The sequence below is a fragment of the Aotus nancymaae genome, unplaced genomic scaffold (genome assembly GCF_030222135.1).
Source record: "Aotus nancymaae isolate 86718 unplaced genomic scaffold, 86718_ANA_hifiasm-v0.15.2.pri h1tg000072l, whole genome shotgun sequence".
NCBI classification, from domain to species: Eukaryota; Metazoa; Chordata; class Mammalia; order Primates; family Aotidae; genus Aotus; species Aotus nancymaae.
The window spans coordinates 13,360,548-13,379,261 of NW_026988487.1; the positions used below are offsets into that span (position 1 = coordinate 13,360,548).

General features: G+C 53.2%; 1 protein-coding gene across 3 annotated transcripts; it reads left to right on the plus strand.

Annotated features, from left to right (window-relative positions):
* Window positions 1-1,098: 1,098 nt before the first annotated feature.
* LGALS9 (galectin 9) lies at window positions 1,099-18,537 on the plus strand. Of its 3 annotated transcripts, XM_012449401.3 has the most exons (11): window positions 1,103-1,365; window positions 8,511-8,602; window positions 9,520-9,721; window positions 11,167-11,277; window positions 12,423-12,518; window positions 14,157-14,192; window positions 14,715-14,765; window positions 15,381-15,422; window positions 15,873-15,961; window positions 16,112-16,274; window positions 17,844-18,537. In XM_012449401.3, exons 1-11 carry the CDS (start codon window positions 1,327-1,329, stop codon window positions 17,988-17,990), a joined length of 1,068 nt encoding a protein of 355 aa, XP_012304824.2. In that variant the 5' UTR covers window positions 1,103-1,326; the 3' UTR covers window positions 17,991-18,537. The 3 variants fall into 3 exon arrangements, with proteins under 3 accessions (XP_064223700.1, XP_012304824.2, XP_012304825.2); XM_012449402.2 differs by lacking the exon at window positions 12,423-12,518 and having other exon boundaries at window positions 1,108-1,365; XM_064367630.1 differs by lacking the exons at window positions 12,423-12,518; window positions 16,112-16,274 and having other exon boundaries at window positions 1,099-1,365.
* Window positions 18,538-18,714: the final 177 nt, after the last annotated feature.

The following is an 18,714-nucleotide window of genomic DNA, read 5'->3' on the forward strand; positions in this document are numbered from 1 at the left end:
TTGGCGACAGCCTACAAATGGCGTGCCATGATGAACTTGTTCCCGCTGTCCGTGGTGTCACAGAGGATTGCAAAGAATTTCCCTTCCTTTCTCTCCCTTGCTCCACCTGAACTGTCTGCTCCTTAAATTGGTCAAATTCTACTTGATCCAGGAACATAATGGGGATGGAGCATGCAGACGGCTCACATGGCCTCAGCCTGTGGGAGCATCTCAGAGGAATTCGCCTGCAGGTTCTAGTGCATCTAGGCAGAGCACAAGAAGGAAGAGAGGTGCAGACGCACATATGGCCCTGTGCACCTTCCATCCCCTCGAGCCTGTACAGGCCTTCACCCGCCCATCCCAGCTTGTGTTCTGGGCCTTCTGGCCAGCACATCACTGGGACCTGGTCGACCTCGGGGAAGTTTATTTCATGGTTCCCTCCCCACGCTGCAGCCTATCCTGTTATTCTCTGTTTCGACCAATCATTTCCCCTAACTCGGTGCTCAAGCCAATTAAAGGCAGTTCATGCCATACGTTCCTTCCCACCCGCATGCCACCTGAAATGTTCTAGTGTGTCCAAGACTTATCTCCCCATCCTAAGGCACAGAAAATAAGGATAGAGAAGAGAAGAAAGAGAAATTCACTGAGAGAGGGAGGATCAGAAGCTCCTGGGCAGCCCCCACTCTAGAATAAAAATCTTCATTAAGGTGTTTTTCTTACAAAATATTCCCCTCTAAGTTATTATGTTTTTATATGAAGAATAGAAATTTAAAGAGGAGAAATAGTTTTTGAAGAGTCTGAGAATCTTCATATAACTCAGGCTGCCACAACGAATTAGCTGTGTGACCTGGGGCATGTCCCTCAGACTGAGCCTCAGCTCCTCTGAATGTAAAATGGGTTGAAGCCTCCCTTCCCCTCCAGCACCCTCTGCACAGGCAATACCCAGCCCCATTATTTTCTGGATTCTGTGACCAAGCGTGGTCAGACTACACAGCCACACACTTCCGGGCAGTGTCATCTGGCAACTCACTGTTGTGTCAGTGTGGTTGGGTATTGTAAACCTCTATGAACCAAATATGCTTTGGGCTCAGGGGCAGAGCACAGGAGAGGTAGGAGGGAAGAGTCACTGGGGCTGGGAGCGCTCACTTCCCTCTGTGAGTCTCACCCCAATCCTCCACCCAGCACCCTGCCTTTCCCTCTCTGGACCCACTTCCTCTTGCTGCCCGCTCCTCCCCATTGAATAACAGCCAAGTTGCTTTGGTTTCTATTTCTTTGTTAAGTCCTTCCCTCTACAGAGAACTGCCTGGCAGGTGTGAAAGGCAGCAGTGCCGCAGAGGCGGTGGAGAGATGGCCTTCAGCGGTGCCCCAACTGCCTACCTGAACCCAGTGAGTTCCGGGGCCGTGGGCATGGGGCTGCCTCAGCCAGGGCTACACAGCTCTGGGGCTCTGAGGAAGCAACTCTTGGGTGATGGGGATAGGGGTGGGGGCATCCCAAGAGAACACAAGCAGGGCCAAAATGTCAGCAGGGCCATCCTGGCACACCTGTGCCATGCTGAGCTCGCTCATGCCCGGAGGGATGCTCGTCCCCATGAGACATGGGTTTGACAGTGTGGACGGAGCCGTGCTGTCCTGTCCTGTGTGCTCAGGGGAAGAGGTGTAGGGCGGGACGGTTTGTATGAAGTAAGCGTGCTTGCAGGGCAGTGAGAACCCGCATGGTAGTTAAGGGTGCTAACTTTGGAGATGACCTCCCTGGGTCTGGCTGTTTACTAGCTGGTGTTCTCTGGGCCTCAGTTTCCCCATCTGTAAAGTGGGAATAATACTTGAGCCCCTCCCACTCCCAGGGTTGGGCGTTGGATTGAGGAGGTGGTGTATCTAGTGTGTGTGAACAGTGGCTGGCACACTGCAGGTGCTTTGAGAGTGTTTCATGTTATTGGGAGTCTGGGGGCAGGAGGAAAGGCCTCCTGAGGTGGTGTATCTAGTGTGCGTGAACAGTGGCTGGCACACTGCAGGTGCTTTGAGAGTGTTTCATGTTATTGGGAATCTGGGGGCAGCAGGGAAGGCCTCCTGAGGAGGGCTTTGTGCTCTGAAAGGTCAGTCAGAGTTAACAAGGCATGGGCATGTTCAGGTCATCTGCGCATGGGCAGCCTCAGAGGTGAGGGGGGCAGGGACTGTCCCTGCAGTGTGGGGTCACAGGGCAGCAGGTGCCTTGCTGAAACCCTGTGAGGTTTATGAGTTCCCTTCATACATGGAAAATCTGAGGTTCAGGGAGGCAGAGGCCAGCTGCCAAATGCACCCAGATGGGAGTGGCAACCCCAGGAGCCTTCAGGGGTCACTGTGTCCTGCGCCAGGTCCTGTCGCAGGATCTCACCCCGCCTGGGCAAAGGTGGGGAGGGTGAGCAGAGGCAGGGTGTTGAGGGCAGGGAAGTTGCCAGGACCACCTCAGCAGAGGCCAGGGTGGGGCCTGGGTGCCCTCTGGTGACATTGAGTCCAGAATGAGGCTGCCTGTGTTCTGGTCTGCAGAGCTCGGCTCTGCTGTCTAGACTCCAGAGAGGAAGAGGAGGGAAAGGTTGCCTGTTTCCTCCTGGCTGTCACCAACAACCCCTCAGCCACCCTATGGAGGCCCCCGAGGTAGGACCTGCACGGAAGGGCCGAGGGAAGCTGGAACGGGCCCACTGGTGGGGGCTTAGGGTCGGCATTGCCGCCTTGGGCATGTCACCCTGTCTGGTTCTCTGTCAGAGAGGCGATCCCAAAGCTTCTTCCAGGTTCCGACATACTGTGCTGGTGACTGGTTTTTACTTTCTAATCTTTGGATTCGGAAGGAGAATCCTCCTATGGGCGTCAGAGATCAGAGGTTAAAGCAGGGCCTGGAGTCCAGGCAAGAAAGACGGTCAGTGCAGCCCCCATGGGTGTCCAGAGCTCTCCTCCACCCCACGAGGGCTCCCTAGGCTGGGACACTTAAGCCTCACTCGGTGACCCTTCTGGCAGTCGGAGCCACGCTTCCTCCACACAGTGACAGTAGGAGAATGTCACGCAGTTCGCTGTCCTGCTGAGGAGGGCTGAGGGTCGTGAGGGCCTGGCTTGGAAACCTCACTCCCACTTCCTGTCCGGGCTCATCTAGCCCAGCCTCTTCTGAGGATGTGGGGAAGCTGCAACCGCCTGCTGCGTGGCCCAGGGAAGTACTGGGAGAGCCGGAATAAGGATGTTCTCAACTACTCATGAGAGGAAGCCTGCATGGTAGTTAAAAGCGTGGGTGCTGGGGTTCAAATCCTAGCTCTGTTGCTGACCAGCTGTGTAGCTTTGGGCAAAATACGAAACTTTTCTGTGCCTCAGTTTCCTCATCTGTAAAAGTGGCTGGCGCCTGTGAGGATAAATGTTCCTGGTTGCCCCCAGAGCCTTCATGGACACATGTGAATCCAAATGCCACAGCAGCCTTAGCTGGCCAACCTTAAAATAGCACATTGTTCTTATGATGTTGGAGGTCAGAGGCTAAAATCAAAGTGTCATGGAAGGTGGCCAGCAGGACCGTGGAGCCTCTGAGGCAGCCGGGCACTCTGGCTAAGAGCCACGAACTGGCTCCTACTGTCAGTCTCGGCCAGCCAGGCTGAGCTCCCCACTGTCGGGGCCGGGCCTGGGTGTCCGCTGGTGATGCTCAGTCCAGAACAAAGCTTCCCACATTCTGGTCCACAGGGCCCAGCTCTTGCTTTCTAGACTTCCAGATAGAAAGAGGGGAGAAAGTCCCCAGTCTCTGGGCACAACCAGAAGCAGAGAGCAAGGTCTGACTCAGCAGAGGGATCGATTCATTCCAGGCAAAGAGCTACACCGTCAAGTTGGACATGAGCCAGGGGCTCAGCACACGGCATCACACCCAGTCCTCTCAGAATGCTGCCGGGTGGTGTTACTGTCCTACCATTCAGGGAGGGAACTGGGGCACAGGCTGGTCAAGCCACTTGGCCAATATCAGACTTGCCAGTGTACGGAGCTGGGAGGCGAGCCCAGGCCCGTGGGACCATGAATCCAATGCAAAAATCCATCCTCCTGCACAGCATGGAACAAAAGCGGATCCAGTTGTTTTCCTGAGTTTCCTGCACACACAGCTCTAAATTCCACGGCAGCCTCGGCTGACCAATCTTAAAACAACAAATTTGGTCTCTTAATGATTCTGGAGGTCAAATGTTAGAGCGACGTGTCAGCAAGGTTGTTTCCTTCCAGAGGCTCCAGGTGAGAATCTGTTTCTTTTCCTTTTGCAGCTTCTAGAGGCTGCCTGCCTGCCTTGGCTTATGGCCCCTCCAGCTATCTTTAAAACCAGCAGCTTTTAAAGATGCTGGGTGCAGTGGCTCATGCTTGTAATCCCAGCGCTTTGGGAAGCTGAGGCAGGAGGAGGATCTCTTTAGTCCAGGAGTTTGAGACCTGCCTGGGCCATGAAGTGAGACCACATCTCTATAAAAAATAGACAAAAATTAGCCAGGCATGGTAGTGCATGCCTGTAGTCCCAGCTAACTGGGAGGCTGAGGTGGGAGGATCAAGTGAGCCTGCGGAGGTGGAGGCTGCAGTGAGCTGAGATCACGCCACTGCGCTTCGTCAGCGGAGTGACAGCGTGAGATCTTGTCTCAAAAAAACAACAACAAAAAAACCCAAACCAGCTTCTTCTTGCTTCTGTCGTCACATCTCCTGCTTCTGACTCTGATCCTCCTGCTCCCTTTTGTAGGACCTTTGTGATTACATTGGGACCACCTGTATATGCAGGACAAGCTCCCCATGCCAAAATTATTAATTTATTCACATCTGCAAAGTCTCTTCTACAACATGTTCACGGTTTCCGGGGATTCAAAGGTGGATGTTTCTGGATAGCCCACTGATAACCAGTGTTATAAGTTTCCATAACTCCTTCCAGAGATATTTTACATATAAATAAATAAATGCAAGTCCATAGCCTTCTCCACCCACTTTTTATACAAATGGCATCATTCCATATCGGTGCTCAGGGTTCTCTCTTCCTCATTTCTTTCCTTTTAAGGCTACACAGAATCTATTATATGGAAATACCCTAATTTATTTCACCTTTTTCCTGTTTGAGGACTAACAGCAAAACTCTTTCTAGTGCTTTGCTTTATAATCCTTTGTGTCATAATGCTGCAACGAATAGCCTTGTCTGTAGGATAATATTCAATTTTAAATCCCTTTTTTTCAGGCCAGACAGGGTGGTTCATACCTGAAATCCTGGCCCTTTGGCAGGCCCAGACAGAAGGATCGCTTGAGCCCAGGTGTTCAAGACTAGCCCAGGCAACACGTAGAGACCCCATCTTTACAAAAACATTTAAAAAATTAGTGGGGCATGTACCTATTAGGTCCCAGCTATTCCATAGGCTGAGGTGGGAGGATTACTTGAGCCCAGGAGGTGGAGGCTGCAGTGAGCCATGATCACACCACTGCATTCCAGCCTGGGCAGCAGAGTGAGACCCTGTCTCAAAATAAAATCATAAATAAATAAATAAATAAATTAATTAATTAAAAAATAAAATAAAATCTTGTTTTTCAGAGTTTAGGGGCACCATTTAAGACATTTTGAAACCTCACAGAACTTTTTGGGGAAACTTGTTGCCTTAGAGATTAACCTGTCCTGTCCCGCCCCCATGATCTGTACTTGCTCTTTCTCCCTCCTGGATTCTTTAACTAAGCCTTGTGTGCACTTGCGAGCCCAGGTCCACCACGCTCTGCCTTCAATTCTAGACATTGCGGTGTGAATATGCTGAAATGGGGGCCACATGTTTCCCAGGAGGGTGTATATTTGAAGCGTCATCACTCAGGATAGTATGACAGGCTCTGGAGAGAATCGCAGGCTTCCACAAACAGGCAAGGGGAAAAATGTTGCCCAGACATGTTTCAGGGACCACAGGCTTCCCGATCCTATGCCGTGCTGGTCCATAACTGGATCAGCCTGACTCTCCTTCTGCCACACCACTGGTGTAGACAGGGACAAGAAAGAGAGACACAGCGAAGCTGTGATTTGCTTGAGGTCACTAAAGTACTTACTGGTAGGAAGTTCAGAGCTGACCTGAGGGGCAACAAAAGACGCCCCCCTCAAATCCATGGGGAGCAGAGTCTGTCTGAATCAGATCCCAGGTTTCCAGGGGGCTTTCACAGTGCCAGGCGTGTACACTGAATGAGGATGGGTTTCCCAGGGTTCTGTGTGGTCACACAACTCAACAATACAGACCAGAAGGCAGTGGCCAGTAGGCTGAACTTGGCTGGTGGGTATTTTCTGTTTGGTCTGCACCGTGTTTCTTTTAACTTGTTATTATGGGAAATTCATACGTGCAGAGAGAATTGTGCCATCGACAGCACACACCTATCACTCTGCTCCAGCAATGATCAACCCCTGCCTATCTTGCTCCATCCTGTATCCTAACTCGCTTCCCTTCCCACCCTCAGACACATGGAAGCAAATCCAAAGATATCATTCCGTTGCAAATATTTCATTGTGTATCTCTATAATATAGGAATTTGGGGGTTTCAAGACAGGATCTCGCTTTGTTGCCCAGCCTGGAATGCAGTGGTGTGATTGTGGCTCACTGCAGCCTCCACCTCCCAGGCTCAAGTGATCCTCCCACCTCGGCCTCCCACGTAACTGGGGTTAAAGGTATGTGCCACCACACCTGGCTTTTTAAAATTTTTTTGTAAAAATGGGGTTCCCACTATGTTGCCCATGTTGGCCTCTAACTCCTGGGCTCAAGTGATTGTTCTGCCTCAGTCTCCCAAAATGCTGGGATCATACATGTGAGCCACTGTGCCCAGCCAGAAACTTTCACATAATCCTTTTTGACAAATTTTTTCCCCCAAGAAATTAGAAAGTTTTACAGAAAAAAAAAAACCTCCAGATTTCTGTCTTCTCTTAAAAATGTGGAAGCTCTGCCAATACTGGGCCCAGATGGTCCTCACTGGTTAGAGCTGAGTAGAGGCTACCTTTTTAGATGAGGGGTGTGACATCTACACTGCCACAGTCCCCACACTCCTTACCTGGCCATCTCACTCATACACATCACCTGCCTGGCTCCTTTAGGCATTTAATTTGTGTAGGAAATTGACCTAAAGGAGATATTAGAGAAGACATTAAAAACTTGAAAAACAGGCTGGGCGTGGTGGCTCACACCTGTAATCCCAGCACTTTGGGAGGCCGAGGCAGGTGGATCGCCTGAAGTCAGGAGTTCAAGACCAGCCTGGCCAACATGGAGAAACCCCGTCTCTATTAAAAATTAAAAATATATATATATATATACATATATATTTTTTTAAAGAGAAAAAGAAAAACGTGAAAATCAGCTAGGAGACAGAACTGTGCTTTAATGTGGGTTATAGAACCACATTGGATATGAGGCATTTCAGAAGTAAACTTTGAAAATCAGAAAGTACCAGTTTGTGAATTTTGCTCAGAGAGACCAAGGGTGGGGGGGTAGGCGGCAGTGGAGAAGCAGCTCCTGTGTGCCAGTCTCTTCCATCACAAGCTGCTTCTCATGAAATCACCCATCATACGTAGCAGGAGAAACAGCTTCCTATTTTACACATGAGGAAACTGAGGCAGGGAGGTGAAAAAGGCTTCCCAAGGCCACTCAGTCATGAGCAGCAGAGCCAGGATTCAGACCTGGTGTCGGCCTGACTCTAACAATGCACGCCTCACCATGACCCATCGCTCCTTTAAAGAGGCGCAGAAGAGAGAATTTGACAAAAGTGGTTGCCCATGAGGCCTGGGATGGGTGGGGAACTATGAGAGGGCTTCGGGGGTGCTGAGGGCCCGAGGGAAGGAGTGGGGAGCATGGGGACAGAAGTAGAGGAGGGGCTGCCCCATGGCTGCAGAGGGCATGGGGAAGAGGCTCTGCTGAAGGTGGCCCGGAGGGCAAAGGTCATGGTGGCCATTGTTATATGGTGGTGGTGGGGAGAGGGCATGCCTTCTTGACCCTCTTGGGTGACCCTGTTGGTGGACCCTCCAGACTCTTGTTGGGTCCTTTTGGTCCCTTGGGCCTCCTGAGTCCCCAGCCAGGGTCGCAGGGCCTTTGCTGGGAGCTTGGCATGGGGTCCAGCAGCCCCCATTGCTACCTAGTTCCTTACCAGCCCAGGGCCTCTGCATGCTGCTTGCCTGCCTGGAAGGAAGGCCTTCCACCGGGTGCGTTCCTGACGCGGCTTCCACCGCCTCTCACACTCTCCTGCAAGCTCAGCTGCCTGAGAGGCAGGAAATTGACCTGAGTGTAGGAAATGGATCTAAAGGAGATATTAGAGAAGACATTGTCTTCTCTAATGGCTCCTCAAGGCCAGGCTTCTCCTTATCACAAGCTTAGACTGTCTGAGTAACTAATTGGATTTATGTCTGCTCCACACGGGACCCTAAGACCCATGGGCTGAGACTCTGTCTGTCCTGGTCATAGCCGCACCCCAGCCTCTCACACGGTCTGTCACACCCAGGCCGGCCCCTGACTAGTGTTGGAGGGGAGCAGAAGTGAGGCTGGCCATCTGACTGACAGTCCCACACCTTCTCCCTGCAGCCCGTCCCCTTTTCTGGGACAATCGAAGGAGGTCTCCAGGATGGACTTCAGATCACTGTCAGTGGGACCATCCTCAACTCTAGCGGCACCAGGTGTGTATGTGGATGGGCGTGTTTCTCTCCAGCCTCGTCCTTAGTAAACCACTGCGCCTGTGAGCTTGGGTGAGTTCAAACAACAACATCCAAGCTCACGTGCCTGGCTCAGAGAGGCCCAGTGCATCCCTAACCCACGCTGCAGGGCACCACCTGCATCCAGGGCTGCCATTCACCGGGACTCCAGCATGAATGGGGCCCTGGGAGCTGACAGTCTAAGGAGGGAGTGGGAGGGTCAGAGGCGGATGATTATGTTCTGGGTTGAACCTTGCACACTGTGACTAAGAGTTGCAAAAACAAAACTTCCTTCATTTCCCATAACTGCTCTCATCTACTCTGAAGCTCTCCTGCTGCTGACATAAAAACATTCAAAATTGCCATTAAAAGTAATTTGGTCTCGTTCGGTTTCAAGGCCTTTTCTGGAAAATGCTAAGTCAATTCAAAATACCAACATTGTATCAGGACTGTTTCCCACCCCTCCTCCTCCCAAGGTGGGCTGTCTGGGAGCAGAGAGGAGCTCACACATCTTCTCAGGGGCTGGGAGGGCCCCGACCCTCACGCAGGCCTGGCTGACCCCCGCCAATGCACCCCGACCGGGTAGCACAGAGGTGTGCAGTCTCTGCTTGTTTGGTGGGGACTCTGGGTGGCTGCCTGCAGGGCCCACCATAGAGCCTCTGGACTCACTGCTCTCTCAAAGGAAAAAAAAAAATTATGCTCCAAAGGCAAAATGCAAAAATTGACAAAAATACATTAGTTCCAAATTAGTGGAAGAAAAAGGATGCCAGCCAAGCGGTCTCCGGCACGCAGGTTGTGCTCAAGATCCCAGACAAATGCCAGGCAGAGGCGCCAAGGCCCTCCTGTGCCCGTCACTGGCAATAAACTATGCTACAGAAGACTGTTTGCTTTCCTGGGCCTAGGTTTTCTGTGGACTTTCAGACCGGCTTCAGTGGAAATGACATTGCCTTCCACTTCAATCCTCGGTTTGAAGAGGGAGGGTATGTGGTGTGCAACACGAAGCTGAACGGAAGCTGGGGGCCCGAGGAGAGGAAGAGGGAGCTGCCCTTCCAGAAGGGGATGCCCTTTCACCTCTGTTTCCTGGTGCAGAGCTCGGATTTCAAGGTGAGCAGGGATCTCCTCCCCACCTCTCACCCAGGACCCCGGCCCTATCTGGTAAATGGCCTCCACGTAATTCCCTTAACTGACATTCAGAATACAGATAACACCATTTCCTTGTAAGGGTGTTTCCTATGGCTGCATAGTCTCCTTACGCACCTTTCACCTGAATCTGCAGGTGTGCCTGCTGCTGCTTTTACTCTGAAAATAAGAACTAGAGGAGGCATCACGTGGCTGTTTGGTGTTGTGTGTCTTTGAGTTCCAAGTTCATTCCACTCCTCTGCTATCACCATTCCTCCTCTCCAGGTCCTTAATAATATTTATTTTTCAGCGACATTGTTCCAGCCTTTATCCAGGGTCTATTAAGGGTATAATTATGTAAACACATCACAGATTACCTTTGCAGGCAGAGTAGGTCTCTGGGCTCAAGAAGCAAGCGGGTAAGTCAGTCCGGGTATGCTTATCTGAGATAACGATGTTCCCATCCACTCAGTATGCAACCCGAGGTGCCTCTCCTCTGCTCCCCGTGAGCATTTTATGCCTATTTACATAGTAGCCCTGCAGCCATAAAAAGGAACGAGATCATATCCTTTGCAGGAACATGGATGGAACTGGAAGCTATTATCCTCAACAAACTAACGCAGGAGCAGAAAACCAAACACCGCATTTTCTCACTTATAAGTAGGAGCTGAACGATGAGAACACATGGACACGAGGGGGGAAACAACGCATACTGAGGCCTGGTGGGGGAAGAAGAGCATCAGGAAGAATAGCTAACGGATGCTGGGCTTGATACCAAGGTGATGGGTTCATCTGTGCAGCAAACCGCCATGGCACACGTTTACCTAGTTAACAAACCTGCACATCCTGCACATGTACCCTTGAACTTAAAATAAAAGTTGAACAGGCCAAGCACGGCAGCTCGTGCCTGTAATCCCAGCACTTTGGGAGGCCGAGGTGGGCAGATCACTTGAGGTCAGGAGTTCAAGACCAGCCTGACCAATATAGTGAAACCCCATCTCTACTAAAAATACAAAAATTAGCTGGGCATGATGGTGGGCACCCGTAATCCCAGCTACTTGGGAGGCTGAGGCAGGAGAATTGCTTGAACCACTGCACTCCAGCCTGGGTGACAAAATGGCACTCCATCTCAAAAAATAATAGTAATAAGTTGAAGGAAAAATAAATAAATAAATAAAACCCCAGGTGAGCTAAGACTAGAAAGACAAGCCTCCTGCAATAAACAGCCATAAGAACTAAGAGCCCAACAACTAGAGCAAGTGGAGACTGGGGTTGACGCCCTTCAGATCACACGCACGTTCCTGTAACCAGCCCCACACCGCAGACCTGACTCAGGTCTTCATTCTCTAGAAGGAGGGGTCCAGGAGCTTAAAGTGGTCCCCGTCCTGGCCTGGGCTGCCTCCCCCAGGACACGTACTCTCCTGTGGCAGGTGATGGTGAACGGGAACGTCTTCGTGCAGTACTTCCACCGCGTGCCCTTCCACCGTGTGGACACCCTCTGCGTCAACGGCTCTGTGCTGCTGTCCTCCGTCAGCTTCCAGGTCAGATTGTCCACCTGGCTCCAGTCCCAGGGGTTGGGGTGCAGGGCCCAGTGTAACTGTGCCCAGGCCCTGCTGGGGGACCCAAGGCCACCAGCCAATCTCCTACCCAGGTGACTCTGGGGACAACCTCTGGTGCCCTGTCCCAGTGTCTGCCCGCCCCTTCTCCTCTGTCACTCTGCCCCTCCTTCTGTGTCACTGTCTCTGTCCAGAACACCTGCCTTGGTCTCCCAGACTCCTCGGCTGCCCCTTTCTCCGCACCCCTTGATTTCCACCCGTTAGGAGGCCATATTGTTCCAGAAAGAGCCCAGGCTCAGGAACCAAACTGAATCCAGTTCAGGTTCCCAGCTCTGCGGTTCATCGTCTGAGGGATCTTAGACAAGCGACTTCCCTTCCCCCAGCCTCGGTTTCCTCATCTGTAGATGAGATGGTCACTGCCTGCCCCCCATGGGTGGTTCAATGAGGAGACAGATGTCAGAGGTCACACAGTGGCCCGCATGGGCCCACACTAGGGTCTTTTTGACCTCTGTATTTTAAAAACTTTGAATGTGTTGCCAACAAGTTCAGGAGAGCCAGGTATGGCGGTGGAGGTCTGTAATCCCGGCTACTCAGGAGGCTGAAGTGGGAGAATCACTTGAGCCCAGGAATTCGAGTTCTGCCTGGGCAACATAGCAAGACCCCGTCTATAAAATATTTTTGTTTGAATAATAAAATAAATAAAACTAAAGAAGGTCAGGAGATACTAATACCAGGTAAAAATAGGAAGATTAGGGGATGCTGAGCCCACATGCCCACAGGCAGCTGGATGGGAGTCGCTGTTACCTTTTTGGCATTCAAGGGAACTTCCTGAGATGAGAGAAGCGCACAGTAAGCCCTCAGCACATCTGGACTCCTTGCCCTTTGAGCCTCTTCCCTCCTTCCCTCTCTCCCCTGTGGGTGGAAGTGGGAAAAAAGACAGAGGGAGACGGCCCCCTGCACTGCTCACGGGAACCTGGCCCTTGCCCCTCCCACCTCTGTGTGGCCCTCACCTGCTTGCCGCATCCCCCTCCCTGCCTGGTCTCTCCCTCTTGACCCTGCCTCTGCCTCTCAGCTTCTCCTTGGCTCCATTAATGCTTCTCCTCACCGCCCGGTGCCTTTTGTTTTAACAGAACACCCGCACAGTCCCTGTTCAGCCTGCCTTCTCCATGGTGCAATTCTCCCAGCCTGTCAGTTTCCCACCCAGGCCCAAGGGGCGCAGACCAAAAGTGAGTTCAACACAGAGGCCCTGGGTGGCTGAGCAGACAACAGGAAGGACCGGAGGTCTGAGAGGCTGGCTCCAGCCACAGGTCACCCAGGGACTATAGGCCCCATCTTGCCCACCCAAGAGTTCCCTGTCTCTGTCCACCAGGCGACCAGAGCCGGGGACCTAGGAGTCACCCTGGATTCTTCACTCCCCCTTCTTTATGTCTCTCCAAGGCACCAACGTGTCTCCCTCCCGAAGCCACCAACGTGGCCCAGGCCTCTGGGATTCCTCACCATGACAACACTGGTCCAGTTCCCCACCCCCCACACCCAACCACTGCCACAGTGACCTTCTTATAAGCAAATCTGGTCACACTGTCTCCCTGCTTAAAAATCTTAAAAGCCCCAAGCCCTTCTAAATAAAGCCCAAATTCCCTAGCACCCTGCCTCACCCCCAACCTACGAAGCTCACACAGCCTCCGACCCTCACTCAAGGCCCTCCTGGGGCCACCATGCTTTTGCACTTGAGGTCCCTGGTCCCAGAAGCACCCTCCCCCAGCCTGCCCCCAGCACACGCTTAAGTGCCCTTCCCTGCTCTGCCTAAGTGTCGCTCCTGGGAGTCCTCCCTTCCCAGACTGTTGTCGGACCCTCCCCCATGTCCCCATGGACTCTGTACATTATCTGTGCCATGCCAGTTCACAGCACCCCATTGTAATTATGTGTGCGTGTCTGTCCCCGTCACTCCACCCCCATCTCCCTGTGCCCATGAGGCCTCAGAGGGCTGGGAGTGTGGCTTGTTCATTTGCACAGTGCCTGGCACTCAGTAGGGTCTCAATGAAGGAATGAATGTGGAATGCGGTTCACATAGCCAGGGAGAACGGGATCTGAGCCAGGCAAGAACAGTCTACTGGGTGTGGCAGGACCCAGGACAGGAGGTGGACAGCCCTTCCTCTGCCACTCAAGCAGTGAGGACTGGGAGGAGGGGCGCTTTGTCTCTGCAGCCTTTTTACGGCCCATCACGGTACAGACAGCGCACCTGCCTTCTGCCACGCTGACTTCAGGACTGTTGGAGCCCCAAGGAACATTTGCAGGGCAGCCCAACTTCGGCCCTGGCCCTGGCCCTGGGGAGGATGGAAGGTGTGGTGGATACAGTCAGACAGAACTGGCTGCCATTTTGGGTTTGATCCCTTCCACTTAGGAGAGCTTGGGCAAGTGGCTTAATCTTTCTGAGCCTCGTTGACTCACCAGTGACACAGGAGCTGAGGCTGCTTCCCTCGTTGGAAAGCACCGAAGCCCAGGACTTGGCCCACAACAGGCCTTCGACAAATACCACTTCTCCCCTTACGGGTGAAATATGACACTGGATGTAATACTCTTGGCTCTGGGAGCCACAGAAAGCAATGAGGTCTCTATCAAATCCATCCTCCTCTCTCTCAAGAGGAACCAATGGGATACCTTATCCCCCAACCCCGAACCCCTGTGCACCTGGGGTAAACATCTGATGCCACGTGCTCAGGAAGGCTTGCTTGGGAGCGAGGGGGGGTTGAGTGTGTCTGGGGAGGCGTTTCTGAGCACAAGAGCCTCCCTGGAGTTCTGCCAGCATCTCTCCCCGTTCCGTGGTACCAGCGATAACCACCATTCTGACCTCCTCTCTCCTGCAGCATCCTGGCGTGCGGCCTGCCAACCCGGCTCCCATTGTAAGTCTCTTGCTTCTTTTTGGATCCTCTTCATTTTGGCTCTTCTTGGGGGCTCATGGAGGAGGCAGGACCAGGCATTGGACCTCTCCCATCAGGAGGAGTGAGGAGGGCAGAGGCCAGGCCCTTGACCGTCTGCCCGGCTTGGCGAGGTTGGGGGGTGGATGTGGTTGGCTGGGCCTGATGAAAGAACCTGAGTTGCCACTCCGTGGGCAGCCACGGAAGACGGTGGCCCCACATTCACTTCTCCCGCCTACAAAGGGAGGCTAGACTGAGAGACGTTTCCCCGAAAGGAAAGATGGACCAGAGCCCCCAGCGTCCCCATCTATCTTCTCCAGGGTTCTAACCTTTGCCCTTCCCTCATCCCCTTGATAGAAGAAACACTTGGACCCACCCTTTGTGGGGTCTGTGGGGCCACTGGACTGGTTACCACCCCAGGAGGTGCCTGCCATGTGGCGCCCTCTGGTGGTAGCTGGTGGTCTTCATGTGGGAGAGCCTGGGTGAGACCTGGTTTCTTTCTTCCAGACCCAAACCGTCATCCACACGGTGCAGAGCGTCCCTGGACAGATGTTCTCTGTAAGTCTACAAGTTCTGGTCAGTTCATAGCTGCCCAGTATCCTCCTTCACCAAGAGCTAAATTCCCCAGAGCCCTAGAGTCGGGAAGAAAGGGGTTAGCAAGGAGGATGGGGACATCTGGGGCTGAGTCCTTGGCTCTTGTGACATGTGGCTAAAGCTGTCCTTGGGACAGCAGAGGTTCTGGAAGAAGCAGGATTTATCCAGTGGTGGACGAGGCAGGTCCCCTAGAGATCGGGAGGGAAACTGGCCCTTCTGTCACCCAGTGGGGAATAAAGAGGCCCCAGCACCCCGATGTGAGGTTCCTGGCCCTGAATCCTGGGTCCCCGTGACTTCACTACTGATCACAGGCTTAAGCTTTTCTCTTTCTTGTGCAAATCAGGCAGGGGCTTATCGTCAGTGAGGCTGCCCGTTGCGGGTGACCATGGTGGGGTCTGGGAACATGGCAGGAAGTTCCAGGACAGCTAACACGAAAAGGGAGGTAGATGGGAAGGTCCAAGGGCCAAAGCCTCAGGGGGTCAGCCTCACAGTGGAGCCCCCTCCAGAATGTGTGGGTGGCGTGGGGGAGCGCTGTGCACACATGCGCTCTCCCATTGAATTTCCTGGTCTCTTCAACAGAATCCTGTCATCCCACCTATGATGTACCCCCACCCAGCCTATGTAAGTGGTTTCTCAGGGAGGGCGGGGCTTCTGTTTGTTGTGGACAGGCTGGGGGTGGAGGGTAGCTGTGGGAGGACCCGCTGGCCTTGCAAAATTACAAGCTATCCTTTGGTAAGCTGAAGTTCTTCAGAGCATCCCAGCGAATTAGGAGACGGTGGAGAGGAGCTTCCAGCCTTCAACTGTCAAGTCAACGCTAGCACATTGCACGGCCCTCCCTTTCACTCCACGAGCCTTTGTGTGTTTCGCCAAAGTTCATTTTATGACACTGAACTAAGCCCATTAATTTAAGGAGCACTGGGAAGTTTTCCTTTGGCTTTTCCTGAACCAAGTAAAGATTTCCTGGGCTTCTCAGCTGACAGCCCAAATTCATGGACACTCGTACAATATTCCCCTTCCGTGTGACGGTTGCGCTGGCTGCCACTGGCTGACCTGTCCCCCTCCTTCCGACAGCCGATGCCTTTCATCACCACCATTCCAGGAGGGTTGTACCCATCCAAGTCCATCATCCTGTCCGGCACTGTCCTGCCCAGTGCTCAGAGGTAAGCCAAGGGCTCCAGTGGCCTCTGGGAAGACAGAGTCCTTCCAGGTCATTCCAGCCATTCCCCTGGCTTCAGGCAGGGTGCGGATGATGGGGAGGAAATGGGGCCCAGAACCCAGGGGACAAAGGTCCAGGTAGGCTGTCCCCCCAGGTTCCACATCAACCTGTGCTCTGGGAACCACATCGCCTTCCACCTGAACCCCCGTTTTGATGAAAACGCTGTGGTCCGCAACACCCAGATCAACAACTCTTGGGGGTCTGAGGAGCGGAGTCTGCCCCGAAAAATGCCCTTCACCCGAGGCCAGAGCTTCTCGGTAAGCCACCGCAGTCTGGAGCTTGGAGAGGCTTCTCTGGGTGCACAAGGGGAGGGGGTGAAGGAGGTCAGGGAGACCTTGAACAGGGTGGGAGCTGATGCCTCATGATGACGGCCCAGAAGAAGAGAAGATGGCTAACAAGTTATTATTATTATTAACTGTCCCGCATGAACTAAGTGTTGAGATCTGCTTTTTACAGACGAGGAAACAAACTCACAAGTGCAGGTTACTTGCTTGTGGTCACAGCCAGTACATGTCACATCAGAACCAAGCAGGAGCTGTTATTCGTTTCTTCACGTATTCATTCAACAGCTATTTCACTGTGGCCCGCTTTTTGCCTGAAGCCCCCCACATGCAGGGGGCGCAGTCATGAGCAGACAGACAGGGTGCCTGCAGGAAGTTTACAATTTAGGTGGGGAAGGAACAAGGAAACTAAAGATGATCAGATTATCGCAGATAACGACAGTGCCACGCAGAAAGCATAACAGAGCAATGAGACAGCGGGGCCGGGAGGGGCAGCTAGGGCCGGCGTGCAGAGGCGCAGGTGTGGCCTGCCCAGGAACAGCAGGCAGGCGTGCGCCGCCCTGACTACACATTCAAATCACCCAGAGGGCTTACAAAGGAAACATCAGTAAAATTTGTCTTTTCCTGAACCAAGTAAAGATTTCCTGGGCTCTCAGCTGACAGCCCAAATTCATGGACACTGGTACAATATTCTGCTTCCTCATGGCGGTTGCACTGGCTGCCACTGGCTGACATGTCCCCTCCTTCCGACAGCCGATGCCTTTCATCACCACCGTTCCGGGAGGGCTGTGCCCGTCCAAGTCCATCGTCCTGTCGGGCACTGAGGCAGTCGGCCTGAGCATTCGTATTTTTAAAACATGCTTAAGTGATTATACTCTGCAGTCAGAGCGGGAGATGACTGACATAGGGCTTTGCAGCCATGGAAAGGAGCTTGGATTTTAACACAGTGAAAAGCCACAGGAGTGTTCCAAGCCAGGGAGCAACACTTTGATTTGTAGATAGCTGTGTGACTTTGGGCAAGTGACTTAACTACTCTGTGCTTCAATTTCCTCGTCTGCAAAATGGAGCTAATAATAATATGAGTCTCCTAGAATTGTAAGAAAGGAGTGAGACAGTATCTGTAACGTGCTTAGGACGGTGCCTGGCACATGGTGCATGCGATAGGAGTGTTAGCTATTGCAGAGGGCAGGAGGTTTTAACATTTGTACCTGACTGCCTCATGGAGGAGGCATTGGCTTGGAAAAAACAAATTAGGAGGCCGAAGCTGCAGGAGCCCAGGCACCGAGCCCTCCTGTGTGCGGGGTCCGAGGGATAGACAGCACAGCCTGCGCTCCTGTCCCTGATGGGGTGGGGTCAGTGTTCTAGGCCAGGGAACAGTACAGGGGAAGGAGCCTGCACAGCCTGTTCAGTGAAGAGCCGGTCACTCGGTGGGGACAGAGTGCAGGTGAGAGGCTTATTAACGTCTGGGGAGGGAGGGAGACCGGAGGCGGCAGTGAGGGTGGAGGACTTCCCAAGGGTAGTGCAAACGGCATGATCTCCACACAGGTGTGGATCTTGTGTGAAGGTCACTGCCTCAGAGTGGCCGTGGATGGCCAGCACCTGTTTGAATACTGCCATCGCCTGGGGAATCTGCCCGCCATCAACAGACTGGAAGTTGGGGGTGACATCCAGCTGACCCACGTGCAGACATAGGCAGCTCCCTGGCCCTGGGACCCAGGGCTGGGGTGTGGGGTCTGGGTCTTCTCATCATCCCCACTGCCCAGTCCCACCCTTTCCAACCCTGTCTGGGACCTGGGCTATAATTCAGGGGCCATGTACTTGTCTGGTCCTGCTTCTGGCTACAGCCACCCGGAACAGAGAAGGCAGCCTTCCTCAGCTGGGGCAGCACCTGGGGCTCCAGCTGCCCAAATCCTACCATCCCAGGAGGTGGGCACAGTGGGCGGGGGGAGGGGGCAGTGAAGATTAAGCCCCATGTGCAGTCCCCTCCCATCCCCCACACAGCGCCACCCCAGTCTCAAGCCTCCAGCTGTCCACTCCTGGTGAGAGTGACCTCCTCAGCCCCTCCTCTCTGACCTTTAACCTCACTCTCAGCTTGCACCCTGCACCAACCCTTCACCCCCTCCAGGAAGGCTAGCCTGATGGCATCCCACTGGCCCCCACCAACTGACGGGAATGTTCTCTTCAGGGGATCGGCTTCTTTCCCAGTTTCCTTAAATAAATGAAAATGCTTATTGGCACACTCATGTGGGTTGGCCATGGTTTCTTTCGTTCATTTGGAGACATTTCCGAGTCTGTGGAATCGGGCAGGGGAGCCTGCTGAGAGGAGGGGGAGGGGAGAGCCTAGGCTCCCTTTGGGCAGGGGGTCCTGACCTCCACCCCTCCTCTCAGAGGCTTCCTCACAAATCCCACAAGGGTG